This window comes from Pogoniulus pusillus, chromosome 28 (genome assembly GCF_015220805.1).
Source record: "Pogoniulus pusillus isolate bPogPus1 chromosome 28, bPogPus1.pri, whole genome shotgun sequence".
NCBI classification, from domain to species: domain Eukaryota; kingdom Metazoa; phylum Chordata; class Aves; order Piciformes; family Lybiidae; genus Pogoniulus; species Pogoniulus pusillus.
The window spans coordinates 10424275-10436545 of NC_087291.1; the positions used below are offsets into that span (position 1 = coordinate 10424275).

Genomic DNA, 12271 nt, shown 5'->3' on the forward strand with positions numbered 1-12271 from the left:
TTTTCTTTGTTCTTTGTTTTAATTCCCCTCAAGGAGAAGGGAAGGAGGAGAGACATTTGGCACATTGTCAAGCACTAGTGCTGAGGTGAGTGATAGTAGGAATTGTGTGGACCTTGCCAGTATGCAGTGGCCACTTCTCCCAAAGCAGCACCTTGAGTCATTCTCTCCCATGGCCATCACCATCCCTGTGTTCTTTATTAATGCTAGAATGCTTCTCACTATTTGTTGTGCTTGCATGTGAAGCAAATTTGGTGAGTTTCCTTCATTAAGCTCACTAAGGTTTTGTATCATCAACAGATCTCTTCACAGCAGCCAGCTGACAGCTGTCACAGAGTGTAAAAATCCAGGGTCCACTGATTCTGATCCCTAGCACATATGAAGATTTCACTTTGTGTGGTGAAGTGGTCTACAGCTATTATATGCTTAGCATAAAGACTTGCAAGGAGAAAGGTACATGACCATCTGCTGGATTTTTGATAGTTCCCATAAATTATCATCTGGAAAGCCATTTACAAGGGGTGTCAACAGCATACTGTGTGAATGCATCTGACAGTGTGTGAAGTAGATTTACTACCTTGTGAAAATAAGGTAGTAAATCAGGTAAGGTAATTACTTCTGAAATAATCTCAGTGTCCCTTAATTGCAATTAGTATTTGTAAGGAAAAAATCATTTCAAAAGCACACAGATACACACAAAAGACTCAACATACCCCTTTGACTTGGGAAGCATCTGTAGCAAGCCTAGTTAGCAAAACACCAACAGCATTCTTCTGATCATCATACCATCCAATCTCCTGCAAGACATTAAATGTTTCTTTAAAAAGTATTTACAAGTTCTTACCACATTTCAAGATTACTAATCAAATGAACAGACATTTCCAGCTCAGGTAGTATACAGGGAAATGGAAGTACAAGTCACAATGGCTAACTGCAGTATTTGCATTTGTAGTCAGCATCCTTCAAGAAAACCAGAAGGAAAAAAAAAGATTAATAAAGCCTTTTTTGGTGAATATCTCATTGTTTTCAATCAAAGTGTTGAGTGGTCTTCTTCTAGATGGACCTATTTAGACATTTGTGATTACAAACCTTTTTTTCTCAATTCTTCCTTGGGCCTGAAGACATCAACAATTCTCTTCTTACACTAACTATAGACGAGCAGTGCATTATCTGCTTTTGTACACACACTAAGGAAACGAGGACCCTTTGCCTCCAAAGGCTATGGGCAGGTTGGTTGCTTTTAATCACTATTTCCCCTCTCCTATCTCTTTCAGATGTTCCTATGAACACACAGCTTCTTGTCCAGAGGCTTTAATAGCAGTAACCTTACTTTTTCCATGCGTAATTCTTGATGCAATAGGGTAAAGCTTGAATCATTTTCTTCAGCAAGTTTATCAGATGGTCCATTTGCTATGGATTGCAGTATGTAGATTTAAATCTACCTAACTAAACAGATTAGATTTAAATCTACATATTACCTACTTGCATCATGAACACCCATGCAAAGGCAAGTTAAACTTTTCTGGCCATCCTTGTAGACAGACAGCTGCAAACTGTGCACATTAACATGCCAGAAATATGCACATTTGCAATCACACTCCTGCAAAAATTAGGCTGCTTGCAGCAGCAGCACTGAGCCAAATTGCAAAATATGGATTAGGACATTTTCAGAAAAGTTGTAGTTTTTCCTCTAAGGTGGTGGCAGAAGAGAGGTGGTTTTGTTTTCTTTTCTCCAGACCATGGAATCAAAACTCAATGCGTCCCATGTAAGGCTGCAAAAGTCATCTGGCTTTCATGATACCCTAGCTGCATAATTCATACCTGCTGAAGTAATGCTTTGAAGGACAAAGAGCGCAGTCTCATTGTTAGTATTTCTCCAGACTTCCCAAACATAAATCCCTGGGGGAAGAAAGAGTCACATTTTCTCATCTGATGCTTTAACTCTATTTATAAAGCCACACAACAAAAGCAATGACACCAAAAAGTCTCCAACCCCCTGTGCATATATAAGCTTTGGGAAAAGTGCCGTTCACATTCCTGGAACCTGAAACTATTTTCCCACAGAAAGGAAGTGAGATGGTAAAGAAGGCAGGAGCTTTGTTATAAAGCCTTATTCATATGCACCAGAAGACAATTCAACCCATCCAGTTCTTGCCCTCCCTACTACAAGAGATATTCACTCCTAACAGTATTTCCAATGGATTTTCTGATATGGACATCAACAGGCAGTAGCTGTTTCCTGCAGGCTGTGGAACAGTCAGGACAGCAAACAATGGAGTTTGGAGAAATGGTGGTATGGAAAACACCATCTGCTATGTATGGAAAAAGTCTAATTTATACTTTCTTTGGCAAAAGTCTATAGACTGTCAGAACTTTGAAATTTAAGACCAAACTCAGCTTTGATTTCAATCTTGCTGAATTCATGTCACCTTCACAGGCTGACTTAAGGCAACAGCCATTATGTCTTTAAAGCAAACACATCCATAAAGCCTACATATCTCAGAAAGAACCCTGGACTCCTGTTTATTTTTGCAAGCTCTGAATGGCATTTTGCTTCTTAGACTGCACTGATATGAGTTACACCTGGAGCCTCGAGGTAAGAACTTCCAACATTTCAGTGTAGTGACACTTACTTGGATTATGTATGCTGCTAAGATAATCACTCCAAGTAAAAGAAACATTAAAGAAAGCACCAAAGTGTTCTTACTCCTCTTTTCTGGATCTCTTTCTTGAAAAGCCTGCACAAGGAAAAGAAAAACAAATGAAAAGTGGAGTCCACAGCCAATAAATGCCAGTTGGTTTATGCAACCAGTTGGTTTATGCAACCAGTTGGTTTATGCAACCAGTTGGTTCATCTGAAGAAGCTTGTCTACTTCAATCCTGCCTAGCAAGTACCTTGAATCATGAAATCAGTCAGCAGACAACATTCTCTCTGAGGGACAGAAGACAGTTTAGCTTTCCACGTAACCCACACCTCACTAATGTATTCCCCCTCTTCTCTGCTAGTCAGATGCAGTTCCACTGGATTATGGCTCTGCAGGGTCACTTCAACATTTACCTGTTTTTCACTGGAAGTTAATTGCATCCAGTCTTACATAAGGAGACCTGATTGAGTAGGAGGGAGGCTCAGGACTGCAAACTGCATATTCAAACTAAAAACCCTGACAGCTTACCCCAATAATTTTTCCAAAGATAACAGCGAATGCAGGATGGACTGCACCTGAGATGGCAGCAGCAATCACTCCCAGCAGGACATAGAGCCACTCGGGTTTGTTAAGAGCCAAGATTCTTGAGTAAGGCACAGCAGGGAGATTTTCTTCCTGCAGGAAAGCAAAAGCTGCAAGTTTTCCTTGGAAAGCTGCAGAACATGAAATTCCCTGGGCAGTGGGTGTTCATTAGGTTTTGAGCATTGAACTCTCTTGGTTAACCACTGAAAGCTGTCTCTGTGCACTCAGGGTGAGCACACATGCTGGGTGTCTGCAGCTTTGCCGTTTCAGATCCTAGAACTCCAACTGCACTGTAAAAGTTAGAAGGCAAAAAATGTAACAAAAGGCTAAGTCATGAAGAAAGAAAGGCCAGGACAGTTCATTTGAAGGCAGAAAGGACTGGTCACCATGAAGGGTGACTAACACTTGAATCTTTATAAAGAACTAAAAGTCTCACTGTTTAGAGCACAGAAAGGATCCTTCCGGTTCAGCTAAATGCTACTGGGCTGGCAGCAATACAACTGGGTAGAGGTCATCTTTCTCTTCTGCAAATTATAGCCTGTGCATCATTACCAAAAGCATGAAACAGGCATGTGTAACAGCCAGCCAGCCTGAATTGTTTCTGGAAATACAAAAAATGTCCTGGTCTGCTTTACTAATTATTCAAGTGCTTAGGCCTCCAAAGGGGGTGGTGGTGGAGAAGGCTCTGGAAAAGCAAATAATACACTTAATTTTATGAAGCATGACTAATGAACAGCAACTTTTTTTTCTTTTCCCCAGTTCACACTCAGTCAGTGGTGTTAAAATGAAGCATTTTGGTAACCTGAGTGCTGCCATATTTCTAGGACAAACAATCAGCCTACCAAGTACCAGAGTGTAATAGTACCAGAGTAAAGCTTGCACAGCTGTCAACTATCTAAAGGCAATTAAAATTGTATGCTTTGTGTTCATGCTTACATTTTATCACCAAAATTCTAAACCAAAGTTTTAATACCAACCTCCAGCTCTTTTTTCCTCCTTTTTCCAGAGAATATTTTCCTAGAAGAGCCTTTCTTGCTCTTAGACCTGCTGGATCTTCTTCGAACACTGCCTCGCCCTGAGACCACCGATTCTTCAAAATGATCTTCAAGAGCCAACTCCTCCACAAGATCATTTCTGTCATCCTCCTCATATTCCTCAGCTCCTCTGTCTTCACTTTCTTCTGATGCCTCATCTTCTTGAGTGCTATTGCTACAACCCTGGTGAGAATTCAGGATATACAGTCACAAGGTGTTTCAAGCAGGGAGAAGGGAGAGTAAAAGTTTCTTCTGATCAATACTGCTGTTTTGATCACACAACCACTGTTGCCTATGAGCCACAAATGTTGCAGTCTGCAATGTCAGGGCAGTGGATTATTTGGTCCTGTTTTTTTTCCTTTTAATTTTTTTCTCTTTTCCAAGCAGTCTCTGGAATCCACCTGGAATCTAACAATTCTCTGGTTATGTCATAATTATGTGGCCTGTGCCTTCAGCTCACCTATGTTTTTAACACATTGGACTGTGTAAATGTGATAAAAAATTATAGGTAAACCCCCCCAGGAATTCCAAGCCTGTGTCCATGCTGAGGCTAGAGTGGCTGAGCAGCTGCCAGCTGGACAACACACAGGAGCTACAGAGAGAAAAATGGCTCCACACACCTACATTTCACAACCTTGTGTAACAGAGAAAGAAAATAAGTTTGCCCTTACCTGCTGCATTACAAGCGAATAGTAGACTCCCTTCTGCAACATGAGTTCGCTGTGTGTCCCCTGTTCAACCACAACACCATTCTGAAACCCAGCAATAGTGTCAGCAGTCCTGATGGTAGAGAGCCTGTGGGCAATCACAATGGTGGTACGTCCAGCCCGAGCCTTAGAGGAAAAAGAACAACTAAAGCAGTTTGCATCAAGAAAGCAACACGGAAAGAAAACAAAGTTATTTTAGGCATTTATAATGAAAACTTTCTTGTCTCTCATTTAACAGGTTAAGGACACTTTAACTAGCCTAATTTGGGCAGGGAAAATCACATTAAACTTACAAGATAGGCAATGCAAATATTAGAGGCTATAATTAAAGCTGACTTAAAGCTGACTTTTTACCAGACTTGTACTGTTTGAGATGAAGGAGCCTGGAGGTGTTCAAGAAAAACCTGGCTGAGGCACCTAGTGCCATGGTCTGGTTGATTGGATAGGCCTAGGTACTATGTTGGACTGGATGGTCTTGGAGGTCTCTTCCAGCCTCATTGATTCTATGATTCTAAAGTGTTTCAGTGTGTATGCATGCATAGGAGGGAAGTGCAGTGAGTATAGTTAGCTCTTTCTCAAAGTAAAGCTAGGCTAGCTAGTATGGAAGGAAAGGATATTTCCTTTATATGCTGTTCATGGATATTTTTGGAAGTGTAACATTATCATGGCTTCTGACCAGGCTTAGCAGAGAAGAGTAGAGGAGTGAAGCACATCTGGGGTCAGAAAAGGGTTTTAACCACTCCCTAAAGCTCTCTCCTCCAGTCTTTTGAAATAAGGTACATCTCAAATTAGATGCCTGCTGGGATTTGGCAGGGAGAGCTGCCAAAGCCTCAGTCTGCAGGCTTCGTGCTCCTTCCCCCTTTAGCTCTCACAAGCAGAGACAAAGCATGCACAGTCCTCATGCAGCAAGTGAGCACATGCTAACTTGTAGCTGGTGGAGAGAGCAGCTTCCCTTGTGCTTATGCTGGGAGCAGATGGTGACTTGGACACAGGAGGAGAAATCTAAGGGGACCTTGTGCAACAAATGTTCTGCAGTGAAGGAGCCTGCTGGAAGTTACTTCATTCAGAATTTGTACATCATATGGGCACAGGAACAGGGCTGTGAAGAAGATGAGGACAGTTTCAGTAGATGAATGTTTCCTTGGAGATTTGGATTCTTCCCCTACAATTGCCACCACTTTTTTTGTGTTTCTAATACATGATACTCAAAGCCTGTCAGAGGAGGTCTGTTTGGTGATTTTCATGCCTGTGCCCTAATGTGCAGGTGTGGAGTCCCTCAATGCCTCCCAGCCCACTGCAGCTAAGAACGTTGGTCAGAACAAGCAAAATGCTCTAAAGATGCAAAGATATACATATGTTGTAGTCTGCTGGGTTTTAGATATGATTGCTCAGAAATGGTGTGCATTTGTGAGGTGAATATCTGCTCCTCAGCTGTCAAAACAACAAACAACATTAGCAGTACTTTTTCCACTCAGGGATGTTCAGCAGAAATGTGTAAGTCCCACCTGGGGACTACATTAATGGACATCAAAAAGTTGTGAAAAGATAAGCGAGCCGTGATTCTGGGCTCATTTTGGGATGCTCTATGAACATGCTGCAGGATGAGGAAGATTTTGTAAAGGAGTCCCCTTAACTGAGTCATCTCCCTTCCACATTATGCAATAACCAAAGTGATACTCTTCTGAAAGGTGTTGGTATTTGATCATAGAATTAAACAACATGCAGAAGAAAGTTAAGTTATGACTGACATGGTGATCTTTTAGTGTTTAACTTAGCAGCAATAATATAATTTATATACAAATGAGATTAGACAAATACTGGTTTTGCATCCATGTGTTACCTCAATACTAATAATCACAGAATCATAGAACCAACCAGATTGGAAGAGACCTCTAAGATTATCCAGTCCAACCTAGTGCCCAGCCCTGTCCAATCAACTAGACTACGGCACTAAGTGCCTCAGCCAGGCTTTTCTTGAACACCTCCAGGCACGGCATATTCACCAGCTCCCTGAGCAGCCCATTCCAGTGCAAATCACTCTCTCTGTGAAGAACTTCCTCCTAACATCCAGCCTATACCTTTTCCGGCACAACTTGAGACTGTGTCCCCTTGTTCTGTTGCTGCTTTACTGGGACAAGAGACCCTACAGCCTCCCATCAGGTAGCTGTAGACAGCAATGAGGTCACACCTGAGCCTCCTCTTCTCCAGGCTAAACAACCCCAGCCAGTATATAATGCCAGTATGATCATGTGATTAGGACAAACAGCTACATTTCTCTCAGATTTAAACTGACTGGCAATGAAGGCAGCAAGTGCTGTATTTCCCTTGAGCCATACTTGTAACTCCTGTCTCTGTGCATATAACTGGTGAGACAAAAGGCAGGATTGTCACTTGCTTTTAAAAATATATATATTCAAATAAATACTAGATAAATGAAAAAGCATTCCAGCCCAACCATGAAGTTCTTTTTTGGTTTTAAATCAAACCCTCAAAGCTCCACTGCATCTTAGTGGAAACTGTTGATGAATGAGGGATGTGAGGAAGAGAATGTGAGGTGATCAGCCAGAGGTACAGGCACAAGCTCCAACAGTTCTGCTCCGCAGCAGCGCCCACCCTTGAGCTCTGAAGTTGATAAAAAAGCATGAGGGGGGTGGGGGCAGAGACTTTATGTTTGTAACTGGCTCTGATTTTGTTCTGTGATTTGCATTTAGTCTCTATGAAGAATGAAAATGGCTAAATCCCAAGAGTTTCTGAAAACTACAAAGCAATTGTTCAATGAAGAAAGAATATTGAGAGTATTACACTATACATTTCTGTCTTCTTTAAAAGATCATTCAGTCCTCATACCTTGCCTTGATAAGATGTCATCCATATTTCACCAGCAAATGAACACTTATGATTCAAGGAAGAGAGCTGGTGCCATGGTCTAGCCTTGAGCTCTGTGGTAAAGGGTTGGACTTGATGATCTGTGAGGTCTCTTCCAACCCTGATGATACTGTGATACTGTGATACTGTGAGTTCAGGAGACCTAAGCTGTAGTTACACATGTGTATAACTACCTTGCTAATTAACAATAATGCTAAACCCCCCTGATGAATAGACATAGATTCACAAGTAAAAATAATCACTGTTTTAACTCCTTATTAAACCACTGAAATTGAAACATCCACTCAAATGTCAGTTCTAATGTCCTTGATTCCAGTGGAAACCTACATACTTCTTCTAAGTGCTGTTGCACCTCTTCACGGTGACGTAGCTCTAAAAACACAACTCCTACCTTATCGAGAGCTGCTTGCACTACGGATTCGCTCTGAGTGTCTAGAGCAGACGTAGCTTCATCCAGAAGAAGAATCTTGGGATTTCTTGCTAGGGCACGGGCAATTGCTATTCGCTGCTTCTGTCCTCCACTCAGCTGGGCCCCTCTTTCACCTACCATGGTGTTAAATTTCTGAGAAAGGAGAAAACAATCCAGAAGTTGTGGCACATCTCAAATGAAATCCTCACTTCTCTGCGAGATGGTAAGTACTCGGCTTCTAGACAAGAGTTGACTTGAGCATGGGCAGAACAAACAAGCAACCACAACCATCCATCTAGACCTTAGCCAAGCCCTTCTAGCCCCGTTTACATGCCTAACTTTGAACTTATGGTTGTTTAAAGTCTTGATATTTACTGCTTGCTCAGAAAACATGCCAAACCCTTCATTTTCTCAAGAAAAGCCTATAAAAGGCATCTCTGTATTTACTGGGGAGCATAGGCATCCACCAGAACTTACAAGCATTGCCTCCCCTCCTTGCCCTGGGGCCATGGCTTGGATTCAAATGTCTATGTCAGTCACTCCAAAGTAGCAAGTTTCAAAAGCTAGCATAGCCTTTAATTATATTGCTATTTAGGAGTAAATATGATTAAAGAACTCTTCCTAAGAAGAGGGGAACTTGGAACAGACATTCTAGAAATGGCACGTGCTTGAGAGATGGGGGCTGAGCTCTCTGAAGTAATAGAAGTTGAAATAAAATCCCAGGTGAGCATTTTTCTCCACATTTTATTAACTGCAGGATCAAAAGAAAGAGCATAATCTGTTCCCAAGGATGTGTTTTCAGTGGCTGATCTCAGTTCCCACCTCCACCCTGAAAGGAGCAAAGCATTTACTGCTAGAAGAAGGCTCAAAGCAGCGAATCTCAGGGAGAGGGGGAGGTCAAGCTTCTAGATGCTAAAAATGGCCTTGGTTCAGGGCACACTGATTTACTTCCACCTTCCATATCCTACTGAATGTACAGGCAGCTCCTGACAAAGGGTTTCAGATCGCTGGATCTTTTAAAGTCCAGTTCTTCCCATGTCTTGTGAGATGGGTAGGGATGGTAACACAGCTGTGAAGCTTCTCTTCTCCTGAGTTAAGGCACTGACATTTTTTTCCAGACTTAGGCATTAATCCTTTGAGGGCACCCAAACAAAGGCACAATAGCTAGTCCAGAAAGCCCCTGAACGAAATGCTGCCGGAGGCTTGACTATTTCAGGAAGTTATAGTACCACAACTTGAATTCCCATACTCTCCCGCTCCGAAACAGGACACCAGGCTAAATGGACTTTTCATTCTTACAGTCCAAAGAAGTTCATGAACTCACATCAGGCAGCCTAGAGATAAAGTCAAAAGCATTGGCTTCCTTGGCTGCTTGCTCGATTTCGGCATCAGAAATATCTTCTCGGCCATGGCGAATGTTCTCGGCTATCGTTGCTGCAAACAGAACAGGCTCCTGACTCACAATACCAATATTCTCTCGTAGCCACTTTACATTAAGTGTTCTAATATCCCGACCATCTAAGGTAATCTGAGAGAAAAAGCATGTGTCAGACAAGTTGAGGAAATGCATTTTGTTCATAACAAATCCATTAATTACTGTTACCCTGCTACTCTTAAGTATTAGTGAAGAGGACCAAAAAGGTTTCTTCAGGAGAAACTTATATTGGGCAAAAAGGTAAAACTAGCCCATTCCCTGCACAAGTTAGAAAATGCTGAGAACAAGAAAAATCAGAGAAGACATCAAGGTTTTAAGGTTTTGGCTCCCCCTTCCACAGTAATCATCATGTCTAAAGTAGCTTAAGAGTTTTCCAGTTGCCCTGCATCTTTTTTACCCTGTTCTCATGTCCATGTGTTAGTTTGCTTGCCTTACACTTGTGGTTACACAATTGCTTCTGTGGCTGTGCTTTACACCAGAACAAAGAATCACAGAGTAGCTTAGACTGGAAGGGGCCTCAGAGATCATCTACGCCAGCCTCCCCCACTGTGGGCAGGGATGCCTCTCAGCCAGGCTCAGCTGCTCAAGGCCTCATCCAATCTGACCTTGAACACCCCCAGGGAGAAGACATCCACAATCTCCCTGGGCAACCTAGCCCAAAGTCCCACCACCCTTGTACTGAAGAACTTCTTTCTAAGATCTGCTCTAAAGGAAGGGAAAGTTATTTTTAATCTAGATAATTTGTAATGTGGTCCTATGAACACTGACATCAGGAGCAGCAAATTGAGCACTGGGGGCAGGAATGAACAGCCACATAACCATGAAGTTTAAGAAACAAGTGCTAATATATAGCTGCCTTGACACATTGTGAAGTGATAGTTCAGTGTTTGTTATTTGCAATGCCTACCTAGCTGCAACTAGTAATAACAACTATTAAGTAGTATTCATCAAATACTAAGCATGGAAATAAAATTTTCCTTAAAAATATATTGTTATTTTTTCTCCCCCCTTTTTTTTTTCCCCTTTGAAAGTCTCTTGTAAGAAGCATTTACTGACCACATCTAGTGTTAGTGGTAGAGGAGACATGCAATATGTAATGAAGGAAGCTTTTGCTGTGGGTTAGCAAGATAGAGACAAATGAGCCAAGAAAACAACTATTTAAAACAGGAAAACTCTCTCCAGGTTTTAGATCACATTAGACAAAAAAGAAAAAAATCAAACCCCAGCAAAGTTTTGTTTGCTTTAAAAAGTGGTAGAATCTTAAAATTATTGTCATGATCAATTGGCTTTTAAATTTGTATCTTGCATCTATTAGAAGATATTTTGGTATTTGCTACTTCTGACATAGTACTGCAAGAAGAAGGAGGAGTCAGGCCAACAGAAGAAGATAGTTACTTGAAGTTTAAATTGTGAAAGTGCTGAACTATGCAGATATGTGCTAAAATTCAATAAAAAATAGAAGTAAAAATCAAGGTTCAGTCAATATGGGAAACTGATGTTAATCCTAACAACTCTCAGTCTTTACAGTTCACTTGCAGGCACTCACTTCCCCTTGGACAGGATCGTAGAATCTCTGCAGCAACTGAACAGTAGTGCTTTTTCCACAGCCACTGGCACCAACTAAAGCAATGGTCTTCCCAGTTTGAACTTTCAAGTTTAAACCTTTGAGGATCTGGGGAAAAAAAATTATACAGCTTAGTTTGGCAGATCTGATTAAAGAATAGTCTATCAAAGCAGTAGTGACAGGTACAATCTCAAGGTGTAGCAAGATTAGTAAATTAATTGTACCTGGGAACATTGTGGGGCACTGGCATGAAAGAGCCTACCTGCATCTATGCTTATGAAGCCTATCAGCCTTCAAAACAAGATGACTGCATGCAATCTACCTTTGGGGAGTGCTCTCTGGATCCTTCTGGCTACCAAATCAAGCCTGGGAATTATTTGCAAAGATTGATAACTGGAACAGGCCAAGTTCATGCCAAGAAACATTTTAAAAGTTCCCTTGCATAGACCATTGCATTCCAGTGCCTGGGAAAATTCCCCAGCACACTCACATCAACTAATATAGACACAGCCACCGTACTTTAAACTTATTTTGTCCTGCTTGAGTGATCTGGGAGCAGGCTTGGGGTCTTAGGTTCTCCTGTTGTCCTCTTGTTTTCCAACACTTAGACAATGGCATAACACTTAGTTATGAATCTCACAGAAAATTATTTCTAAGGTGCTAAACATCACTGCTGAGAAATAAAAGCCTGCTTTCTTCTGGTTTTAGAACATAAATGGCTGTTTTGACAAGGTAACTACTGGACAGCCCTGAACAAATCCCAGTCTTAATTGTTAACAGCTTCAGCAGCCTGGAGACTAGTTACAGATCAGTGCTATCTGTGTTGCCACCTTCATATTTAGGAGCACTTTACCTCTAAAGATCTCCATGTCATATACAAGCAATGCTGTGTAGTTGCCAAAATATTTGGCTGCTATGGGAACTCTTCTTGTTTATACCAGGCTGATTTACAGTTTTGCCTACACGTGTTTTTGCTATGAGTTATTAAAACAGTTGTGATACTGCTCTCTTC

General features: G+C 41.5%; 1 protein-coding gene across 1 annotated transcript in view; it reads right to left on the minus strand.

Moving 5' to 3' along the window:
• Positions 1-12271, minus strand: part of ABCB5 (ATP binding cassette subfamily B member 5) — a 37125-nt gene that overhangs the window by 11748 nt on the left and 13106 nt on the right. The window contains exons 13-21 of the mRNA XM_064167242.1: positions 11242-11367; positions 9585-9788; positions 8243-8413; positions 4930-5091; positions 4202-4441; positions 3171-3317; positions 2631-2735; positions 1819-1896; positions 711-794 (exon numbers count right to left, since the gene is read on the minus strand). Coding sequence (XP_064023312.1) covers positions 711-794; positions 1819-1896; positions 2631-2735; positions 3171-3317; positions 4202-4441; positions 4930-5091; positions 8243-8413; positions 9585-9788; positions 11242-11367 — 1317 coding nt within the window. The remainder of the gene's footprint in view (positions 1-710; positions 795-1818; positions 1897-2630; positions 2736-3170; positions 3318-4201; positions 4442-4929; positions 5092-8242; positions 8414-9584; positions 9789-11241; positions 11368-12271) is intronic.